Source organism: Carlito syrichta, unplaced genomic scaffold, assembly GCF_000164805.1.
Source record: "Carlito syrichta isolate Samal-C Ts95f unplaced genomic scaffold, Tarsius_syrichta-2.0.1 Scaffold309583, whole genome shotgun sequence".
Classification (NCBI taxonomy): domain Eukaryota; kingdom Metazoa; phylum Chordata; class Mammalia; order Primates; family Tarsiidae; genus Carlito; species Carlito syrichta.
The window spans coordinates 660,502-685,736 of NW_007253679.1; the positions used below are offsets into that span (position 1 = coordinate 660,502).

Here is a 25,235-nt window from a genome sequence, read left to right on the forward strand (position 1 = left end):
GAGGCCACTGCAGCCTCCACCTGCTGGGCTCCGGTGATCCTTCTGCCTCAGCCTTCCGAGTAGCCGGAAATACAGGCGCGCACTACCACGCCTGGCTAATTTTTTGATTTATTGTAGAGATGAGGACTCGCCTGCCCAGGCAGGTCTCGAACCCGTGGGCTCAGGCAATTCACTCACCTCAGCCTCCCAAAGGCGCGGGATTACAGGCTGAGCCACCGAGCCAGCTTGGAATTTCTACTTACTGTGAGGTTTAGGCTTTTCTAATAAGTTCCTTCATTGTTCCTCTTTCTTGAAAATTAACATATTTATAGCCCACCCTCTTCCAAATTTTTGCCATTTTTTAAAGTTGGCATTTTTTTTGAAGTTGGTATCATCTATCATTGCTAATTTTTTTCCCCTTCCCTAGAAGGTGATTGTCTCAAAGGTGTTGCTTTTCTAAGCCAATATAACTCCTTTAAATTTTATTAGGATATTTTGGTTTTAGCATAGTGTTTAAGACATAAATGGTTTTCAGTTTCAGTGCTGCCATTTACTCAAATTATTCAGTCTCTCTAAACCTCATTTTCTTTACCTATGAAGTAGGGATAAGAGAAGTACCTACATCATTGGGTTGTTCTGATAATTCTAGGAGATTATTCATTTAAAGCACTTAGTCTCTTCTTTGATCTCAAGAAAATATTTGCCAAATGTCAGACATTGTTGTTGATAGTATTATTATTATTACTGTTGTTGTTATCTGTTATTATTATAAAATATTTATAAAATATTTTAGAGTAACCTGCTCCACTAATTTATATTGTTATTGTCAGTTTTTAAATAATTTGGCTTGTATTTTTCAAAATTAAACTCTGAGGTGTAATAGACCAAGCACCTAAATATCTATTATTTTTACATATGCATAATTGTTAAATTTATAAATAGTCCCAAATAGGTCTTTTAAAACTTCAAGATGCTTTTGTCCATTCCTGTTTAAATTATTTTGCTTCTGAAAATAGTAACCACATCAAATTTTTAAAAAAAATTTTCTTTTTCTACCACTTGCTCTTAAACATTCCTGTTCTTGTTCCAGGTTTTAATCTTGTTTGCTGCCTTGTAAAATGCAGCAGTTAGAGTAATGCAGACTTCCTCGAGTAGACAGTGGGAGAGAGGAGAAGAATGTTTTACATGGATTTTTATTAGTTGCAAAATATGTGCATTCTTCTTGGAGTGTTTGCAAATTATAGACAGGAAATAATATCTAGCATTTACCTCCTCATCCACATGTGTGTGTATGCATGTATGTTTCTTCAAGGAAAAAAACACAAAAATTGTGCTTTTTTCTGCCTGCTCTCTATCTCTAAATAGACGTTGAGGTTATGACTGCAAATGTGGATCAAGGAGTGGAGATATGAGGAGGATGTTCAGTGGATTTGAGTGTAACCAGCGACTGCCCCAAAGTGAAGAATGGGTTTCTCTGTTCAGTCCTCTTTTCTGGTTTCCCTTTTGCAGTCCCTCCCTCTCAGAGAGTTGAGTTGAGATGCAGCAAGCACACTATTAGGGTGACCTGCGGTGGTACCCAGTCATTCTGGGAATGAAGACCAGAGGCATAGATATGAGTGAACTCAAGAAGTTTTGGGGGAAATTATTGTTTTGGCTTAAACCTTTCCTCCCCACCCTGTCATTCAGCAATGGGAGATTGTTCAAGCTGCTTCTACAACTGAAAATATCATGAAATTTGCAAACTCTGCCTCTCCTTATGGACTCAGTCCAGGTGAATAAAAATTTATACTGTCTTCAGCAAGTTGTGACCTTTATTAGCCCTCATTTGTCTGACAGACCATCAATCCTTGAGTTAGATTTAGCTTGTAATGGCTAGTTACTTGTAATGCTTCCAAAAGTGGTCAAGTCAGAAGAATACTTGAGGAGAAGCAGAGTAAGATGGAAACAGCATAGGCTGAAGACGAAAGCAGACGCTGGCAAATGTCTCTCTAGCCTGCCCTTGCTAGCTGCATGACCTTCGGGGAGTGACTTAAGTCACTTGACCACACTTTCCTCTTCTATAAAATGGGGGCAACAGAACCAACTTTAGAGGGTGGCTCAAGGGAATTAGTAAATGAGCATTAAATGAAATAATGTAAAGTACCTGGCTCATCAAATTAGCTAATAATTATAAACAATTATTATTGAAGAAGTATTACTAAATATAATAATAATAATTATATGTAATCTAATGGGAAAAATGAGTTTCTAAGAAATAAAAATAAAAGTGAATTCTTACAATGTTGTTCAGTCTATTCCTTATAGACTGATAAACGTTAGCTAAAAAGTATTCGTGAGAATCAGTTTTTTATATTTTTTCCACTCAAGGAATGTTCTTATTGTATTGAATCATGCTATTTATTGCTCGCACTTTGTATCATTATTTTAATTACTTAGTTTTCTTAATTCTCCTACTTTGAGAGGTAAGCATGATTTCTTATTTAAACCTAGGAATGTTGCTTGCACTAATGAATAAGGCATATAGGTTGAAGGAAATATTTTAAATAGCCATATGGCAGGGCATCACTTCCATTTTGATCTCAAGCAGATGGTTGGAACTGGTAGGGCCTTTTGATAGCTCTATGATTAAATTAAGCAGTAGTGAAGACCTAAATTGTTTTTACAAATATGACATCATAGGAAAACCATGATGGAACATTTTTGGAAAGGTGGAAGATCGGTTGCAAAAATGGAAAATTAGAGTTTTGGAATCTCAGCTTGTGTGGAGACAGAGGTACCAGACATAGCTGGCCAGGGTAGAAACCATGGCATTTTGCAAGTTCTTTGGTACATGGACGTTGTTCCAGAGAACTGAGCCCCTGATAGACCTCCTGACCTGTCCATTTCTCCTCTGTTGGAAACTCCAATTCCCATCCTAGCTCTGGAGACTGAAAGGAATTGGACTGTGAAAACTGAATCTAGAGGCCATGAGAAACATGGGTTACCTTCAAGAGCACTCTTAAGCCTTGGAGAATGGAACGTATCATATAAATAATTGTTTTCCTGGTAGGGAAAGAATGATGGCATCTTCTTTCTGGTCAAGGCTTTGTTCCTAGTCTAACACATTTTTCATCTACTGATTCCAGTATTTCTATATTAGCTGCTCCCTCTGTTTTCAGAGTTTGCCAAAGAACGCCACTTTGCTGTCTTAGATCTCCCCCTTTATTGTGAATTTGTAACACATTTTCTTATAAACCTCTGACGGATTACAAACCTCATAACCCAAACTGCATGATAATAAGCATATCACTTTCTAGACATGAGAGCCATATCTACAGTGAAAAAGAAGCTGTTTTCCTTGGCAGAATGTTTTTTCAGGGTGTTGGTTGTGTCACAGATGTAAGTGGGGGAAGAATTTTCAGACGGAATGAAGTGTGCCTGATGTCCACATGGACTTCATATAAAGCATGTGATGTAATTCCGATTGGCTTTTCTTTTGGCCATCATAGAGACAGGCCTTCCCTGGCTGCAATTCTCGTGTATGTTCGATTGCATCACTTTCCATTTTTATTGAGTTTATGGCTGTAAAAGAAGCAAAAGGCATATTTTTATGGAGGAATATGATTTTTTTCCCCTGAACTATATTCCCTTTAGAAAAGCCTTTTTTCTGCTATTGTCTGCATAAATATTTATTTAAAATTTACCTTATGACAGAGATAGTCTGAGAGCTATTTTTTAAAGCTACAGCCTATTTAATATTTATGGACTGAAATAGTTTTATCATTATCAATATATTTTTATTGAAAAAAGTAGTTGTATATAGTACATGCAATACCCTTCCTTCTAATTAAACACCATTGTGTTGATCAAGTTGATTTAATTTAAATGTCTTTCTCAATACTCCAGCCCCCATGTTAGCTTTCTACTCTGGTATTTATAGATGTTAGCACAAATCAATTTTTTCATTATAAACATCATCTTTGCTTAGGTGTGTAAAGTTGGTAGTTTTTCTAGCTTTAATTTCAGATGAATCAGTTTCATATGTGGAATCAACTATATACAGTGCTGTCAGCTACAACTGGATATGATTTGGGGCCATACCCCCTGAGAGGAGTACTGATTATGCTGATCACAACAGATTTTAATTTATTTTATCATTTTAGGTAATTCTAATTCTGATTTTCCTTCTTTTTATTTATACTGCATTCTTCTTGTGTATGAAAGAGAAAAAGAGAGAATTTCTTACTTTTTTTCCAGGTAAAAATGAATACAGACTCATGATCCATTAAATTATAAGGAAATAATGTGTTTCATAAATTGCACATACATGAGCAATACTACTTGCTCACATATATATGGGATATGTTGATGAGCAATCGTGATTCTTTCCCAGTGAATCTTTAAGCATATTTGGAATCCTTTTCAAGACCATTTTATGTTCAGCCACTACCAATCCTTTAGATTTTGACAAGCAAGATGAAACTATTTGTTTCCTGATGTAGTCTGACTTCTCCTTGCAAATGGGATTTCCATCCATATCAGCCTTTCTAGTAAGTTGTGCAGCCTGGACCCTTCAGAGGTCTAATTCCTTGTTAAGCATATTCACTTTGTGCTCAGCTATTATTGTCAGTAGCTTGGCTATTGTTTATGTCAGGTTTTATTGCTGAAACAATAAAAAATGCTGAATGAGATATAATTTAAAAATACATATTTAAAAATGTACTTGTGAGCTCTTGAGTTAGAAGAATCTCAATGGCCAAAGCTAAGTCATAGCAGGAAGCCATAGCAGGGAGCTTGTGTGATAAATAGTGCATGGGTTATTTATTCTTGTTGGAATTTGTCAGACAGATGAACTTGAGTTCTAGTTTTTACAGCCACAAGGACATTGGAGAAAAGAGACAGCAGGCTAGGGGACCCCACTACCACCGCCCCTACATGTAGCCGGGGTCCTGGACAGCCGCATTCTTAGTGCAGGAGTAAACTGACCATACTACCCCTCTTCCCACTTAGACTGGGGGACTCCAGGGAAAATTTTTCTATCTTATTTTATTTTTTTGTTTGTTTGTTTTTGAGTTGTCACCCAGGCTGGAGTACAGTGGCATACTCACAGCCACTCCAGCGTCGACCTGCTGGGCTCCGGCGATCCTTCCGCCTCAGCCTTCCAAGTAGCTGGAAATACAGGCATGTGCTACCACATCCCGCTAATTTTTTATTTTATTGTAGAGATGAGGTCTCACCAAGTTGCCCGGGCTGATCTCGAACCCGCAGGCTCACAATCCACTCGCCTCAGCCTCCCAAAGTGCTGGGATTACAGGTTGAACCACTGAGCCCGGACAAAATTTTCTATTTCAAAACTTAGAGCCAATGAAAGGTAAAACAACAACAACAACAACAACAACAACAACAACAACAAGACAACTAGTTTTGAGAATCCATAACCATAAGTGGCTCTTACACAGATGTGCTGTGTGAGATGATCTAAAAACTCCAAGTAGAGAATATAGTTTAAGGGACCCCTGGTAGGTAGTGCTGCTAGGTATTGGCAAATGCAAACTCTTTGAAGGACCACATGTTCAACTCAGGCCTCAAAGTATTTCTCCAGTGAAGTTCCAGAAAATATCAATACAAAGTTAAAAAGAAAAAATCATAAAACCTGCAAGCAAACTAGTGATAGCTAGTAGAAAGCTAATAGAAAGCTAATAGAAAGAATAAATAGCAGAACCAGAAAGCAAAGACTTCAGAAATTAGAAATATAAGACTATGAAAGAATATGAAATAAGTATGTTGAATATACTTACATAAGTAAAAGAAGGGACTGGAAATAAGAATAAAGAGCAAGAGACTATAAAAATGCCAAGAAGATTTAAAGATATTTGAATAAAACCTTATAGTCTTAAGGTTTATATAAGGAATGAAAAAAGGCTGAAAATTAGTGAGATAAGCATCCAGCTTAAATAGGAAAAGAAAACAGACTAAACCCAAAGAGAGTAGAAGGAAGGAAATATTTAAAAATAAAAGTGGAAATTAATGAAATAGAAAATAGAAAATGTAGCCAGGCGTGGTAGTGCACACCTGTAATCCTAGCACTTTGGGAGGCAGAGGCAGGAGACTCAAACAAAGCCTAGGAGTTTGAGACCAGCCTGGGCAACATAGTGACACCTTGTCTCTACAAAAAAAACCCCAAAAAACTAACCAGGCTTGGTAGTACCTGACTGTAGTCCCAGCTACTAGAGAGGTAGAGGTGGGAGGGTCACTTTAGCCCAGGATGTCAAGACTGATTAAGCCAAGATCATGCTACTGTATTCCAGCCTGGACAACACAGTGATACCCTGTCTCAAAAAAGGAAAAAGAAAAAGAAAAATTGTGTGATAAACACTGCCAAAATTGGGTCTTGAGTAGATTATTTAACTTGACATCCCTCTGCTGAGATTCATCAAGAAAAAGAGAGGTTAAAGAAAAGGATATTAGGAGTGAAAAAGGAGACATAGTTATAGATCCTGTTGATATACATAAAAAGTGGATTTTATAAATATTTCCTTCAAATAAATGTGAAAATTTAATGTAATGAAAAATTCTTTGGGGGAAAATTCGTCAACACTGACTCAACTAATTAGAAACATGAATATTTCTGTTACCATTAAAAGTGTATGTAGTAAGTAACGTTCTTTAGAAAATGAAAATACCAGCTCTGAATGGTTTTGTTGGTGATTTCTAATGAACACTAATGGGAAAAAATTCCAATTTCACGGAAACCATTTTAGAATACATTCAAAGAAGGAACACTCTTTATTTCATTTGGAAGGCTAAATTGATACTAAAACCTGACAAGGACAGTAATAGAGAGGAAAATTATAAACCAGTCTTACTTATAAGCATAGATTAAAATCCTGACAAAAATATTAGCAAACTGAATCCAGTAACATATAAAAAATTTAATATAGCATGACTAAATAGGGTTATTCATGGTAATGTAAGAACAGATTAATGTTAAAAGTTCCATTAATGCAATTCATTACAATAACATATTAAAGCAGAAAAATGGTGAGATACAGAAGAAAATGTTTGATAGCATTAAACATTCATTTAAAATTAAAAAAAACCTTTCAGCACCACTGAAATAAAACCTTTCAGCACCACTGAAATAAAAGAGAACTTTGTAAAACCTAAAAAAGTGTATGTAAAAAGCTAATGCAAACATCAAATTTAATGATGCTACATTAAAATTTTTTCCTTTTAAGACCTGGAATAAGACAAAGGGGGCACCATTACCACCAGCCCTCTCTGTCTTTCTGTGTGGCTGTACCATGTGTCTGGTATGGGCTTCCACATAGAACAGTGGTCACAGGGTTGTTGGGCTTCTAATTCTAACATGGTGGCTGGTTTCCAGTGTGTGGGAGCAGAAGCTGCCAGTACTATAGGTTAGGGCTGAAGTAAGGATACTGATACTTTTGCTGCATTCAGTTGATAAAAACAAGTCACAGTCCAGTCTAGGTTCCCAACAGACTCTAATTGTGAGGAGCAACATTTGTGTACAAATAGGAAGAAATTTGCAGAACTTGTTTCTGAAGATCATCTACCACAGCTTACATAAGATTGGCAAAAATGTAAAAGACTGATGACATAAGATATTGGCAAAGATGAGGAGTGATTGACTCACTTAAAAGCTACTTGTGATCATGTAAGTTAATATAACTGCTTTGGAAAATATTTTGGTTTTATCTAGTGAAATAGAAGATGTGCATGCTATGTCAGCAATCTAACTCCTAGATAGGCATTCAAGAAAATTATTGTTATGTGGACCAGGTGATATGTACAAGAAATGTTCAGAATAGCACTATTTATCATAGAAAAAACCTAGGCATAAACCCAAAAGTCTATCAACAGCAGAACAGATGAATAAATTGTGGTGAAGACTTATGATGGAATATTCTACTCCATGTGCAAACAAATGAACTTCATGTACAGTATCATGATTTAATTTCCAAGATGTAAGATTGAGTAGAAAAAAACAAAGTACTTAAAAAAATACACAGCACAAATAAAGTTTAAAAATATGAGAAACAGGGCAACACACTCGGGTCCCCTTCCACTGTGGGAGTTTTTCTATCCTCCCAATAAATACTGCTTTCTTAAAAAAATAATATATATATAATTAGTTTATTATTTATGTATGTAAAATTATATGACAAGCCTAAAAGACAAGGAAGGACATGGTAAACACAAAATTTAGGGTGGTAATTATTTACAAATGAGCAATGAAGGAGATAGAAATCGAATGGGCCAGGTAATTCTTATGGTCTTTTTTTTTTTTTGAGTTGGAGTCTCATTGTGTCGCTCAGACTGGAGTGCAGTGGCACGCTCCCGGCCACCGCAACCTCGACCTGCTGGGCTCCGGCGATCCATCTGCTTCAGCCTTCCAAGTAGCTGGAACTACAGGCACAAGCTACTATGCCCGGCTAATTTTTTGATTTATTGTAGAGATGAGGTCTCACCAAGTTGCCCAGGCGGGTCTCGAACCCGTGGGTTCAGGCAATCCACTCACCTCAGCCTCCCAAGGCACGGGATTACAGGCTGAGTCACCGAACCCGGTTCTTATGGTCTTTTTTTGGTGAATTGAATTACGGATGTTTCTTTTATCATTTTTTAAATACTTTTTGTTTATTTTATGTTCTTTTGTATCTTTTCAATATTTAATGTAAACGAAGCCAAAATCCCCAGGGCTTACTTTTTTTTTTTTAAAGAAATTAGACAAGTTGATGGAAATGTTCTAATATTGGTGATTACTTTTGACTTCTTTTATAACAGGGCCCCTTTACAACAGGGCACTCAAACTAAGGCAAATAGTGGAAGCAAAATTGGTATCATATAGCCACGTTTTTAGAGAAATGAAAACGTTAACCATCAGACAAACTAACAAGTGTTACTGTCAAGCAACACCAAGTGCCCCAACTTGCCTGCCTTTTCTCCACCTCTTCCACCTGTTCGGCCTGTGCCACCTAAGACAGCGAGACCAGACCCTCTTCTTCCATCTCATCCTCAAATTCTTATGGCGAACACAGCAGGGATGAAGAACTTTAAGATGACTTATTTCATTTAATGTATAGTAAAGATACTTTTAATCCTTTAAAAAAAAAGAAGTCTCTTTTGTCAAATGATACCTTTAAGCAATCATTTGCACTATGGAGTTATGGCTTGGGTTAGTTACCTGTGTGAGCTCCCCGTATCACTTCAGGTGATAATAGACTTGGTGGTTTCATGAATGAGTAAGTGTGGCCAGGAAGCTTTCATTCCATTGTGAATTTTGGTCCTCAGCAGGATGGACATAGACTGCTGGCCTTATCGTTCCTATTTTCTGCACTCTCAGTTTCCTTCACAGATTTTTTTCCAGACCTCAAAGACTGATTTTGATTCCCAAAGCCATCTTTTAAAGAAAATTCATGACCTACCTGTTGGATTAATGGCCCCTGACTACTGAAAATAGAGAAAAGTCATTGGTTGTCAAATATAAAGGCAGGATCAGCAGTTTCTAATTTGTTGCAATTTCATTGTTGTCTCACAGATTGATCAACTGAAGCAGGAACTTTCAAAGAAGGAGTCAGAACTTCTTGCCTTACAAACAAAGCTTGAAACTCTTAGCAATCAAAATTCAGATTGCAAGCAACACATTGAAGTGCTTAAAGAGTCACTTACTGCCAAAGAACAGAGGGCTGCCATCCTACAGACTGAGGTAAGGCACTGTCTCAGGATTCTGGACAGCAGAGACGTTGGATTGATAGAAAATGTCCTACCTGAACAACTTTCCTCAGAAGACCCCTTATCCAAACCCTTGGGGCCAGATGTATTTTGGAATTCAGATTTTTGGGAATTTTGGAAAGGTGAGATTCACTGCATGTATCATAGATTGTATAATGCCATAAGTGAGGTTGCAGCAACGTTCTATAAGCAAATGTGAATATTTTTGCAGCAAAAAAAGTCTCATACTAAAGTAGGTTAAATAAAGACTAAGTATACTCTTGTCAATTTGTGTCAGATTGTACCACAAAAAGTGTTTGTTTCACACTTAGAATTTCTCTTTTTAATTTTTCAGAGCTTTTTGGATTTGGGAATTACAGATAAAGGATTGGATCTGGCATGATTTCATGTTATCAAAAATCATAAAATAACTAGAATGTCATGTATCTTACTTGTATATCTTCTGTATGGGTTCCCCTACTGGCACCCATAGTTCCAAAGATTTCTTACCCACTAAGGAGTATCCTCAATTTTCAAGATTCTTTTACCCATTGAAGAAAGTTGGTATTGTATGAGTTTCTTAGAGGAAATATTGGTTTGTTATTTCTTATTCATGCTTAGAAGAACAATAAATACATGTTACTATTCTGTTATCTTGCTTCTCTTCACTGGATTAAATCTTTGTGTCTGCTAAGAAATGTAAAACATAAACTATTATGTACATGAAACAGTTATCAAAGGCAGTGGGCAGTCACAAAGATTTTCCCTGATTTTTGTATTGAAGCAATGTGTTGTGTGCATTACTTTGGGAGAAGCCAATCTAGTAGACATGCAATGCTCTGTCCTGGGCTGTTTAACCGTCTTTGCATGTATACATTTTAGGGTCTGTGGGAAACTTTGGGTTTACCTTTGGAGTTAATGGGGCCATCGAGTAGGTCTGTGTCTTCAGTCAAGATGCAGGACAGTAACCAGAGGAGGAAGAAAACAGGTTCTAGATGGGTAGGTCTTGGCATGGACATGATTCAGACCCTATGCATTTGACAGTTGACTGTTAGGCAGTTATCAGACTGCTTCAAACCAAAATGATCACCTTAACCTCAATGTTGTAGATATTTCATACTTAAGAAATATTATTTTCAGTTGTGTATAGTTCCATTGTGAATGTAAAGATGGGAATATTTTCTTTCTTAAGGCAATAATATAATCTGTGCAAAAAATTGGAAGGTGTCTTGTATCTCCTTTGTGGAGGCAACAGTGAGTAGTGTCTAGAATTGTGGTGTCTAATTCTGCAATCACTAGCCACATTTGGCTATTTAAGTTAACATTAATTAAAATTCAGTGAAATCTGAAATGTAATTCCTTAGTCACATCAGCCACATTTCAAGTATTTAAAGGTAACATGTGGCTTGTGGCTACTGTATTAGACAGCACAACTATAGAACGTTTCTACCATCTAGCCCTTGTCTCAAATAGGGAGTAACAAGAACTGTGGTTTATGCACCAAATCTGGCCCTCTGCCTGTTCTTGTAAATAAAGTTTTGTTGTAACACAGACACATCCATTCACCATTGGCTGCTTTTGTGCTACAACAACAGAGTTGAGCTGTTGTAACAGAGACTATATGGCCTACAAAGCTGAAAATATTTACAGTCTGGCCTTTTACAAAATGTTTGCCAGTCATTGGCATTGGCATTGTGATTTTGTGAGAAGAGGATTGAGTGGGCATTGGAATGCTCAGCCAGTCTCTGGCTAGTCTTCTCTTTGGCTGTCTGACCCCAGATGGAGCCAGATAGTTTGCAGGCCCCTGTTCCAGTCCACACATTTTTCTTCACTGTGCTTATTCTCAAAGCAGCTGATAGTACCCACATTTTGTCAGTCATACCAGGATACTGATAAAGTTAGTATAATTGTGTTGTTGTATGTTGGGTAAGAGGGAATTTGAAAAGTAATGCAGTCTGCTTGCCCAAACTGGGTGTCTGCTTTCTTGATGGTTTGTCTCCAGAAGAAAAAATATAAGAAAAATCATCTCAGAAAGGTTTTTATTTCTCATTACCTTACACTGGTGGGTGCTGTGTTCCCTGGCTTCTTTACCTTTTATTCCCTTCCCTGTATTTATCTCTCTCAGATTAATGTAGTCCAAGTTAGATCTATACATAGTTCATGATAAAGATAGTGATGACATTATGTGGATAGCTTCTGTCCGACGTTCAATAATTAAAATGACCTAATAAAGAGATGGTGCTTTGAAGTAGAAAAAAATTAGTCTCCATGTGTAGGGAAAGTGAAATGATTTTCTCAGTCTTCTGCTTTGAAGTTGGGAGTGTGAGAGTAATGATCTTATCAGTTGGAAACAGCTGAGGAATTTTCTTTTGCCTTTTTTTCCTTCTTTTAAGATCTCTGTGTATATGGAAACAGAGGGGAAAGTTACCGAATGACGTACATCTCTTAAGGGAAGCAATTCAGGTTGAAATTAGCTCTAATGCTTGGATCATAGGCAAAGGATTTTTGGCAGCAGAAAATTTTAAAATGATTTCCCCACTCCTTGGAATAGCGGAGGTGAATATGAGTCTCTGTACCTAATGTGTGGTGAGTTAGTGGATGAGTGTTCAATCGATGTTAGGTTTCATTATGCCTTACAGTGAAAATCTGAGTTTATATTCCCATGAAAGATATGGTACTCATCTTCAGAGGGGGTTACTTTGGATAGCTCCTTGCAGTTTGATTCCTGAGTCATTCCTGAAAGCTCTTGCCAAAACAAAAGAGGGTTCTCTCTAAAGTGAGAAGTCTTGCTTTCTCTGGAATATTTGTGTGATCTACTGGCTTTGGCTACTCTTTTAGAATAGTATAAATGACAGATGTCACTGGCTTAACAGTTCATCTCTGTAAGGAAGGTTTTTGCTACCAGGGAATTTGCATTTGGAAGGTGGTAGGATGAAGGGTGGGGTGAGGGGTGGGAGGTAAGTTGTCTGGGTTTGTGGCTATGTGGCTTGGCTCCTTGGTTGGTTTGTTTTAACTTGTACAAAAGCCCAGATGCTCTTTGACATGTGTGCAGTAAATCAATAGAATAATAATTACTCATACAGAGAGATACACCACATAGCTCTTACACATAACATTTTACTTTTTAAAATAGCTTCAAAGAACTCCAAGGCCAAGTTTTTTAATTTGCTACTTCCCTTGATGTTTCATTCGTACCAGCTTACCCCATCCACCAACACATGAATTCCATAGCAGTAGGGAAAGTAATGAATTGGCTTTCTTTAGCATCTTGAGTTTTCTGGATTTCAATGAATAATTAAGAACATATCCAGAAATTAGTACAGACAAAGGTCTAAAATTTATTCTGTGGTCTGAAGTAAAATATTGAACAAAACACAGAAGTGAGAGATAGGTGGCTATACCTCAGCCTCCCTATTCAATAACTGTGTGACGTGGACAAGACTTGAATTTTTCTGAGCTTCCATGTCACAATCTATGAATGGCAGTTGCTATGCCAGCCTGACACATCTATGTGAAAAGTGCTTTGATTATATTAAAGAGTTACAGCTATAAATTGTGTTATCATTGCTGTTTTTATTATTATTAAAATTGTTATGTTAATCAGGGGTGTTTGGGTAGGTTGAACCTAAATTCTCTATCTCACTTCTCATCTTATTCATTTGGTGTTTCAACCTGGGTCTTTTTTGCATTTTTTGTGTGTGTATTTATAGATTTTCATATTTCAGTTGAGTTATTTTTTTAATGTCCTAGAATGATACAGAGAAATAAAGTTCTATGAACATGACCATCTATTTTTTTCTATCCCCAAATTAAGGGATTTATTTCTGTTTTTTGGCAAGTATACTTGGCCTCAACTCAGCATGATTTCCAAATTGCCAGGCAACTTTTTGCATGTTTTTTTTAAAAGATGTATTGTATGATAATGGCACATAATGCTAACTTTTATACTAATTTCTGTTCCAAATAAGTCAGGGAAGGTTTCTATTTGTCTAAGAGTAAACACCTGATAACTTGTTCATCAATGAAGAATGTAGGGGCTTTGTGTTCACGCAGGCAAGGGGCAATACATGCAGCTTAGGATTGTGGCAGCTGCAAAGCAAGGGCTCATAACTTGTAAAAAATATAATCAATAGAGATGAGAATCTCATGCACTTTATAATCCTCTCTCCAGAAAAATTCTCATTAGTATATACATACTTGTATTCATATGCAGTAATGTATATAATTTCAGGCAGTTTACAGAAGCAATTCTAAGAACTACACATTAATGATCTTTGCCCTATGGACTTCATGACTTTTTTTATTTAACACATTTTTTTGGAATGCCTACTGTATGTAAGATATAGTTCCCGTCCACATCGAGAAAACATTCAGTTGGGCATATGGTTCCATGATAACTGATTTATAGTACCATAACCTCCCAGTGATTTTATTAGCACTGGTTACTAATAATTCCACACAGCATTGTAATTGGACTTCATCTTTCTTTTGTTATTTAAAAGATTATAAGTAAAGGAAGGAAAGAAGACAAAGAAATAAATGTTTAGCTCCTTTGAAGACTGAAGTATGTGAACTGTTCAAAATGTCTATTTGCATCTCACAATTGAAGGCTAATATTGCTAAGGTGATTGCCCTAAGACTTTATTTATTGATTACAGCTAATTCTCTTTGAGATCACACTCAAGCAATTTGGTTCCCCTCTTTGAGAAAGAGGATGGTATTTTTATAGTTACAGACACTTTGCTAACTTCATTATTTTAGAAATTACAGCATGTATTTGGCAATGCTTCAGAGGCTATACTTCACATAGACCCTTCAATGTGTCTGAATCAGCGAGCTGTCATTTTATGATATTTTATTGAGCCTCTATAATGTACAGGTACTGAACAAAGTAGGGACCCATAATTTCAGGAGCTGATGGTCTTGGCCTTTTAAATGTAATTTTATTGGCCAAATGTCTACTGAGTTTCATATAGTTGCTATCTTGAGTTTCAGAAGCCATGGCTAAATATTTTCCATGTGATACTTTTTTTTAAGTTTGATTTTTTAATTTTATTTTAAAGATATGGGGTACAATTCAGGGTTAGGTATATAAATGTGAATTATGCAGATACCCTTATTGATGAGGTGTACCCTCCCTTTCCCAGGCAGATTCCCACTACTGCCAATCTCACTTCCCTGCTCCCCTCCTGGCAGTTTCTCACTACTGTCAATCCTTTTCTTATAGTATTATAATAATTATTCAAGGTTCGCTTATGAGTGAGAACATGTGATACTCAGTTCTTTGTTTCTGTGAAAGATCACTCAGTATTATAGACTCTAAGTCCATCCAGGTTGCTGTGAAGTTCATGATTTTTTTCTTCTTTATGGCTGTGTAATATTCTATCGTGTATATGTACCACATTTTTTTAATCCGGTCCTCTTTTGATGGGCAGCATGGTTGATTCCATGTTCTTGCTCCTGTGAACAATGCTGCGATAAACATACATGTGCAGGTATCTTTTTTATAGAGTGATTTGAGTTTTTCTGGGTATATTCCCAGTAGGGGGATTGTAGGGTCATGTGATACTTTTAAACCTGACTCACCACAAGTGAAGTTGGTATTGTTTTCCCTATTTTTAAGATAAAGAAACAGGCTCAGAGAGAATGTATAACTTGTTCAAGGTTATACAGTGATGAATGGCAGTGCCTCGGTTCCCAAGCTCTGAACTAATCTAACCAGGATTCTAGTGCTTTCCACAAGAGTCCCAGTGAGTTCACTGGGGTTTTCGAGAATGTCTGCAAGGCATAACCCTGTACTGGCTAAGAAGGGAAATAAGAATTAGTAACTCTGGGACTTAAATCCCCATGGCAACTTTATGGCTATAATAATAGTAGCACTGTGGCCATGATAATGAAGGATATTGCCCAATCTCTAGAGAGAGTACCATTTTTTAGAAAGTTTAGAATGCTAGCATATTAAGAAGAACTTATTGCATAATATTTAGTTTCTTGTTTATTTAACGATGTTTATGATTGTATACATAAATACATGCATATACATACATCCATACATGCATCACACTATGTAAAAACAAGTAAGAGTGGACAGCAGTGTATCACCATGTTCTGAGTAATGGAAACCCAAGTGATATTTAGATTTTTTATGATATACATGTTGTGCTTTTGTAATGTAAAATATTAAATGTGGTTTTTAACAGAAACGGCAGTGATCATTTCTTCAGGAAGGTCATGTAAGGTAGTAGAGGAGGAGGTGTTTTCTGAGCCTGTGGCAGCATTTTTCGGTCTCTGAGTCATGGATGATTCAGTGTGATCATACAGCTAGAAAGCAGGCTTGTGTTGTCAATTTTCAAGATGAATCATAAAAACCAAACTTTTGACAATGAAAGATTACTTGGAGAAAAGAACATGTTTTACATGTCTTTGATTTCTCAGTTTATTTGCATTGAGGTGGGTCCTCTATTTCCATTTTATGGTACAGCTACAACCCTTGGGGCATAAAGGTCACCATGACAAGGAGTCAGGAATGCTTTGTGGCCTCCAGGGACTGTGGGAGTATATGCATTCACACGGGGCTTTGCAAATGATTCTAGATACTTAAAGTACTCATTCTTTGGGACTGGCACATTTGAAGCAAGGAAGTTTTTTGTTTTTTGTTTTTTTTCAAGTGAATGGAAATAATATTTGCCACAATATGTAAGGTGGAGTTTATAAGGAGTGATTCTTTTTTTTTAAGTGGCATGTAATAATTACATGTATTTATGGGGTAGAGTGATATGTTGATACATATATACAATGTATATTGCTCAATTAGGGTAATTAACGTCTCCATCACTGCAAACATTTGTAATTTCTTTGTACTAAGAACCTTAAAAATCCTCACTTCTGTTTGAAAATATACAATAAATTATTTTTAACTATAATTGCTTTACAGTGCCATAGAACACTAAAACTTGTTCCTTCTATCTAGCTGTATTTCATATCTGTTAACTAACCTCTTCTTGTCCTTTCCATCTCCCTTTCCAGCCTCTAGTAACCAGTTTAACAATAATTTTAGTGTTTTTTTTGTTTTGCAAACCTCCTGCCGTAGTTGACTGGCAAACAGTAAAGTCCTTTTTAATCAGTTCAGCCTTCAAAGGATAATATTTAAATGTCCTTTCTGAGATAGACTTTTGTTTAATGCCTTTTATAATCACTGTGTTTAAAATTGAGGTACTTTTAAAAAACACAAGTAGTATATAACAAATCCAACTTTTAAGACTGTCAAATTATGCCAGTGCCATTTAGGGTGCATTGTCTCACTTTCAAGTCTTGCAAGGAATGTCTTTAAAATTAATAAATAAAAAGACTTGGTGAAAAAATATACAAAACAAAGTCCTGGTGTCATTTGTATTTTTCCTCTCTAAACCTGCTGTTGGTTTCACAATTTAAAATGTTTTTATTTGATGGGAAAGACAGCATTGGAAATTTTTATTGATAACACTTTTAACTGCAAGAAAAAGACATAAACCTGCAAAGCAGTAACTATCATGGTGGCCACAATTGGGAGGTCTGCAAAATAGTTTATTACCAGTAGAAAAAAAAAAGTTGGGAACCACAGTCATTATAGGGGTCACCACCTCTGCTACGTACATTTTATTTTTTTCTCTTTTCATTTTGAGTATCGATGATGGTAGTGCCAAACTACACACTTTTCCCTCCCCTAATGTCTGAAGGCTTTGTTTTGATTCTCTCTTTATTAATGATGTGAAAACTTTGGGGTCACATAAAAATGAGCCAAGGTCAGGCTTTGTGAGACTCAGAATGCTGAACATGTCCCTGTATCTAGCAAATGAAGGAATTGTCTAAAGGGGCTGCATTTACCATCCAAAGCTTTTTACTATTTTGCAGATTTTAGCTATCTGGGTGAACTTTGCAAAGCAGTCTTATACTATTGGTTTCTTACAGTGAAACATGGAAGACTTGTGGAGGAGAAATTGAAATGTGATGGAAGGGAGCATCCCAAGTTTGTCATAAAAGTGTTTTATGGCTGTTCCGTGGCAATTTCTGGACTATTAAAAGATGGTGCAGGTAGCTGCAGATGTCATTTTGTTGCATAGGTCAAGAGTCTAGTACTTTTGTTGTTGTTATTGTTGTTCAGGTTTTCAGAGAATGCCTTATTTAACACCCTGTTAGGATAAAATTGCTTTTGACTTTATAAACACAGGTGTTCAGTTTGAATCTTAATGAACTGTGAAATACGTAGATGTCTAAAAGGAAATTCTATAAATTGTGAACACGGCTCTGTCAGCACACTAAATGGATTAGGAAAATTCATTGTCTGCCCAGTAACTGAACACCAACGTGATGCGTGTACATGAATTAGTCCTGAAAAGTCAATAAAACGGAGGAAGAAAGTAGAACCTAGGAGATGTTGATTGTGTGGGCTACCCCACCACAAATGAGTGCTAGTGCAGAAGGGCTTGGAAATCAGAGTGGCTATTCAGAGGAAGGCCAAGAAGGGGTACATATGAGCAGACAACACAGAATTTATAGAGTAAAACCACAAACACCTTATTTTCCATTGTACTAAAATAATGATATTTTACAGTACTCTTTTTGTATGTAATTCTGCTTTCAATTTCATATTGTTACTGCATCTCAAATCTCATTATAAGTGTTCCAACAAAAATCCTTTTTTAATCAAAAACTTTCCAAGCTGTAACCCATTGTCAACGTATTCTGAGTAACTTATTTTTCTAGTGGAATAAAAGAATTTGGCCCTTCTGTTTGAGCTCATCAGAATGTTATTTGACCTGTGTGGCCAAATATGTAATTAAGAGAACTGAATCATTTTAATTTCTACAGTAAATCCCTTCATAATCTGTATCCATTGTTTCAGGGTATAAAGATAGGGAGTCAGAGCTCTTTATTTTCTTTGAAAGAAAAGAAATGGATCATTAGTGCTTTTGGGGGGTTATACTTCTGTTTGAAAAAGGCATTGTCTATAATATACTAAACTGCCACTGAAAATGACAATATCCAATTAACCAATCATCCATGAGAAAATACACGTCCTCCTCTAAGTGTTACTTATTGGTAAATGGTTTGCAGGAAAAAAATGAATGTATTTCTGTCATGTCTGTGGGAAGCTGACTTGCCACTTTAAAAAGGAGATGACAGAATTTAGGAGGCGGGAAACCCAACAAAACTCTCACTGACCCCCAAACTCACATTCTTTTCTTTTTTTAAAATGAATTTTTATGGAAAACAGAATTTATTAAGTACTTCCATTCCCCCCCCCCTTTTTTTAACTTTTGGGGGGTACCATTTGGAAATAACCAGTTTACATTGTGATTATGTTCTCTTGACACTGGAGCCACATTTGTAACACTTGCCTCCATTCCTCTGGAAAAGGGCTAATGTTCACTGTGTTGGGTTTCTTTATATATATTTATACAGAAAACCAAATTGTATAGAGTGAGGTTAAATAGCAAGGCTTCTGCAAGAATATTTTACCCATTTTCATTTGGACATTTTTCTTTTTTAAATTAAATACAGATATTTATTCCATACAGGCATATACTTCGCTGCTTTTGTTTTATTAAAAAAAAAAAAGAGGGAGGAGTACAATTTGAGGTAATAAGTTATATATGAGAATTATTTTTACTTTGGTTTTATTGTTATCATTTCTATCTTGACATCTGTGAAATTTATTTTATTGCATTAATTTTTTTATTTTCAAATGTTGATGTTTTCTTAAATCCTTATGACTATAACAGAACAATGCTTGGCTTCTATAGTACTACTTGGCAGTTGTTAATTTGAAATGGGACAGGGTGTAAGTTCTATCATTAAGATCTAGCCAAATGTGAAGGAAAAGAGATCCACTCCTCATTCATTGAATGTGACTCCTTTACCCAGTGCCAGCAGTGTTAGAGGGTCAGCTTTCTCCATAGTCATGACCACCTTTCAAAACTCTTCTGATGGCAGTAGAAGAAGGGAAAAGTATGATCGGGAGGGGACACAGAACTTCTTGGGATGGTCAGAGACCTAGTTGCCACTGAGGGAGGAGCTTGAGGATTTGGCAACTCTTTAACCTCACTTGCTTCCAGAGTCAAAAAGTACATTTGCATATAGATATATGAGTATGTTAATTTTTAAGATTTAATTTGGAAAAACTTAAACCACATTTGCACTTTGTTCTGTATGAGTATATTAGAGAGAAAGATATGGAAGTTAGGTGCACAGGTAAGTTAGGTGATCATTTTGGTACCTTGTTTACTGGCTCTCCAGTAGTTTATTTTAAAATTGCCTACTATATGTTAGGCATAGTGCTAGGTGCTGGAGATATACAAATAAGAAATAAATGATACTAACATTATCTCCCATTAAAGAATAGTGGAAAAAAAAAGCTTAAGACATTTTTGTAGTTCTTTTTGTCCTTGAATATCCACTAGGATTGATTCACAAAAGATTCAATCTAGTGGACTATTGGTTGCCTGACAGAGCAAGCCCCACAACGACTTGGAGTAGGACCTCTGGGTAAGTCCATGAAAGTACCAACAAGCAGAAGAACTTGTTTTAGGGCTTGGAGCCCTATTCATTTACAAATCCCTTTTTTCCCTTCACATTTTAAATTAATTTATTTTTTAAAAAGTTGATAGATAACATTGTATCTTTTTATTATGTATAACATGTTTAAAGTACATATATGTTGTGGAATGGTTAGATCTAGCTAATTAACAAATGCATTACCTCACATAGCTATTTTTGTGGTTAAGAGCATATAACATACACTCTCCTTTCATTTTTCAAGGATATATTATCATTAACTGTAGTCACCTTGCTGTGCAATAGATTCTTTAAAATTTATTCCTCCATAATGGATGTACAGTTTTCCGTAATGGCTATACCAATTTACATGCCGACCAATAGAGCATAAGGATTCTTTTTCCTTCATATCTTTGCCAGTGCTTATTATCTTTTGTCTTTTGGATAATGACCATTCAAACTGGAATGAGATGATATCTCATTGTGGTTTTCATTTGCATTACCAGATGATTAGTGATGTTGAGCCTTTTTTTATATACCTGCTGGTCATTTTTATGTCTTCTTTTAAGAAATGTCTATTCAGGTCTTTTGCCCATTATTTTTTTTACCTGTACATGAAGGTTCACAGAAGCTCTGCCCATTTTTTAATTGGGTAATTTGTTTTCTTGCTATTGAGTTAAGTTCCTTGTATAATTTAGATATTAATGTCACTTGTCAGATATATAGTTTACAAATATTTTTTCCCATTTATGTAGGTTGTCTCTTTACTCTGTTGATTTTTTTTCTGTGCAGAAGCTTTTTGGTTTGATGTAAACCCATTTTCTATTTTTGTTTTTATTGCCTGTGTTTTTGAGGGCCTATCTAAAAAAATTCTTGCCGAAGTCAAAGTCATGAAGCTTTTTCCCTATGTTTTCTTCTAGTAGTTTTATAATTTCAAGCCTTACAATTAAGTCTTTAGTGCATTTTGAGTTAATTTTTATATATGGTAACAGATAGGGTCTAATTTCTTTCTTTTATGTTTGGACATCTGGTTTTTAAATTGTGTTATTTGTTTGCTGTTAAGTTCCTTATATGTTTCGGGTACTACTATCACTTATCAGATATATAGTTTGCAAATATTTTCTCTCATTCTGAAGGTTATCTCTTCACTCTGTTGATTTTTTTTCTGTGCAGAAACTTTTAAGTTTGATGTAAACTCATTTGTCTATTTTTGTTTTTATTACCTGTGTTTTTGAGGTCTTATCTAAAAAATACTTGCCCATGTCAAGGTCATGAAGCTTTTTCCCTATGTTTTTTTCTAGTAGTTTAAAGTTTTGAGTCTTACATTTAAGTCCATTTTGAGTTAATTTTTGTATATGGTAACAGATAAGGTCCAATTTCTTTCATCTACTTGTGGATATCCAATTTTCCCTGCACCATTTATTGAAGACACTGTGCTTTCTCCATTGTGTGTTCTTGGCACCTTTGATGAAAATCAGTTGGTTATAAATGTGTAGATTTGTTTCTGAGTTTTCTGTTCCATTCTAATTTTCTATTCTGCTTTTATGCCATTATTATGCTGTATTGTTTACTATAGCTTTATAGTATACTTGGAAGTCAGATAGTGTGATGCTTTCAGCTTTGTTCTTTTTGCTTTAGATTGTTTTGCCTTTCAGGGTCTTTTTTCAGTGTTCCATACAAATTTTAGGATTTTTTTTTCTACTTCTATAAAGAATGTTATTGGTATTTTGATAGAGAGTGCATTGAATCTGTAGATAGTTTTGGGTAATATGAGCATTTTAATAATAGTAATTCTTCCAATCCACAAATATGGATATTTTTCCATTTATCTATATCTTCTTCAATTTTATTTTTTTTTAATTTTGTTTTTTTATCAATGTCCTAGTTTTCATTGTGGAGATCTTTCACCTCATTGATTAAATTTATTCTTTGGTATTTTATATATTTTTGTAGTTATTTTAAGGATTGTTTTCTTAATTTCTTTTTTACGTAGTTCACCATTAATATATAGAAATGCTACTGATTTTTGTATGTTGATTTTGTAACTTGCAACTTTACTAAATTTGCTTTAATTAATTCTAACAATTTTTTAGTGTAATGTTTAGGGTTTTCTATATATAAAATTATGTCTTTAGGGAATAGGCAATTTAACTTCCTCCTTGCCAATTTGGATGCCTTTTGTTTCTTTCTCTTGCCTGATTGCTCTGGCTAGGACTTCTCATACTGTGTTGAATAGAAATGGTGGAAGTGGACATCCTTGTCTTGTTCCAGATCTTAGAGGAAAAGTTTTCAACTTTTTCTCATTTAGAATAATGTTTCCTGTGGGCTTGTCATATATGGTCTTTATATGAGGAATATGTTGGTGGTATGTTCCTTCTGTACCTAATTTGTTGAAAGTTTTGATCATGAAAGGATGTTGGATTTTTTCCATTTTTTTCTGTATCTATTGAAAAGATCACATAGTTTTTTACCTTCATTCTGTTAATGTGATATATTACATTTATTCATTTTTATACATTGAACCATATTTATAGCTCTGGAAATGAATGTCACTTGATCATGGTGAATTTTTTTTTTATATGCTGTTGGGTTAAGTTTCCTGGTATCTTGTTGAGGATTTTTGCATCTATGTTATCTGGGATATCAGCCTGTAGTTTCTTTTACTGTTGTGTCCTTGTATGGTTTTGGTATTGGGTAATGCTGGCCTCATAGAATGAATTTGGAAGAACTCCTTTCCTTTCAGTTTTTTTGGAGTAGTTTGAAAATAATTGGTATTAGTTCTCTTAAATGTTTCATGGAATTTAGCAGTGATGCCATCAGGTCCTGCTGGTCTCTTCTTGATGAGAGAATTTTTATTCAATCTCCCTACTTGTTATTAGTCTGTTCAGATTTTCTGTTTTTTTCATAGTTCAATCTTCGTAGGTGGTATGTGTCCAGGATGTTCCATTTCTTCTAGATTTTCCAATTTGTTGGCATATAGTTCCTAATGGTCTCTTATGCTTCTTTATATTTGTGTGGTGCCAGTTGTAATTTTTTTAAAACTATGATTTTATTTAGGTCTTCTCTGTTTTTCCCTAAGCTAATCTAATTAAAGGTTTGTCAATTCTGTTTATCTATTCAATAAACCAACTCTTTGTTTTGTTGATTTCTGCATTTTTTTTTAGTATCTATTTTGTTTATTTCTGCTCTGATCTTTATTATTTCTTGTCTTGTACTATTTTAGGGTTCATTTTCACTTATAAATTCTTGACTTTTTCAAGGTTCTTTCTTGGATAAAGTCTCCCATACAGGTTGGGTAGGACACAAAAACACAGTTCCTCAGGGATGTTGTAATCTAGCTGGGGAATTCATCATAGTGCTATACTTGAGTGTTTATTGTAACTATTTACTGGCCTAATAGAAGGAATACATCATATAATATAAACTTAAAGAAGAATAGAACCTTTTGGCTTTTTTACTGGGGTATACATGTTCTGAGAGCAATACCTGGCACAATATAGGAAATTCAGAAACATTTGCATGATCTACTAATAGACTGTTGCTCTCTTGTATCGATGCAGATAACCAGTCTTACTAGGAGAAAACATGGATTAAATCTTACTATATAATTTGTGTGTGGGAAAAACTTCCCCAACTGTGAATCAAAATCTAGTAGCAATAATGCATAAGATTGAAAAATTTGATGACATAAAATAAAAACTTTTTGCATGGCAAAAGTCATAAAATAAACTAACAACTTAGGTAACACACTTGCAAGTTGTGCTACAAATAGGGGTTCATATCTCAAAGGTTTTTAAAGTAGAGACCAAAGGGCCGACAGTTCTCTAGAATAATGGGACTTGTATAGAGACCGCATGCAGAAAAGTAAATAGTGCCTAATTAATGATGTTCCATTGAACACATTTGGCAATATGCATCAGAGAAATGCATATTAGAACTACATTGAAAAAATCACTTTTTACTTATTACATTGAAAAAAATTAAAAAGTTTGAAACATACTCTTTTGGCAGACTGGGAAGGAATCTAGTCCTCTGTTAATACTGTAATTTCTCTCAGAGAAGAATTTGGCAGTATCCAGCAGATTACATGTGTGTTTACTTTTGACTTGCAATACCAATTCTAGAAATAGATATTGAAGATACACTGGCAAAAATAGAAAACATCCAATACTGTTTATTGCAACACTCTTTGTAATAGCAAAAAACTGGAAACAACTGAGAGGTCTATCAGGAGGAGACTGATTGAATGAATCATTCACACAATGAAATACCATGCAGCTGTGAAAAAGATGACAAATATCTCAATATACTGATATGGAGTGCTCTCTAGGATATTAGTTAAGTAATAAAAACAAAAAAGAAGGTGATAAAAAGCATGTAAGGTCTTCTTCTGTTGACCTCAGAGACTGAGGGAATGAAAATATATATGTATGAATGTATGTGTTTACTTATATTTTTTTAAATGAAGGAAAAATCATTAACTTAAAAAACAAAGTTATAGGAAATAATAGGATGGAGTGGACAGGTAGAGAACGTAGATTTTTTGAATATACGGTTTTGTAGATTTTGTAGATTTGACTTATGTAAATATTTAAATAATTACAAACAAAATTAAATTCTAAAAGACAATCCTCAGAAAGTTAAAAGGAGAATGAAACAAACCTATCTGTGTTATCTAAGTGGTGTTATAACCACACAGAGAAAATGGATTCCACATTACTTTAAAATATAGTATTCAGCCTGTAATCCCGTGCCTTTGGGAGGCTGAGGTGAGTGGATTGCCTGAGCCCGCAGGTTCGAGACCTGCCTGGGCAGCGAGACCTCATCTCTACAATAAATCAAAAAAACAGCCGGGCGTGGTAGCGCATGCTTGTAATTCCAGCTACTTGGAAGGCTGAGGCGGAAGGATCCCCGGAGCCCAGCAGGCGAGGTTGCGGTGGCCGGGAGCGGCCACTGCACTCCAGTCTGGGCGACAGAGTGAGACTCCAACTCAAAAAAAAATAATAAAATAA

At 35.5% G+C, this 25,235-nt stretch overlaps 1 protein-coding gene across 1 annotated transcript in view; it reads left to right on the top strand.

Moving 5' to 3' along the window:
* Positions 1-25,235, top strand: part of ERC2 (ELKS/RAB6-interacting/CAST family member 2) — a 477,557-nt gene that overhangs the window by 318,820 nt on the left and 133,502 nt on the right. The window contains exon 6 of the mRNA XM_021717273.1: positions 9,518-9,685. Coding sequence (XP_021572948.1) covers positions 9,518-9,685 — 168 coding nt within the window. The remainder of the gene's footprint in view (positions 1-9,517; positions 9,686-25,235) is intronic.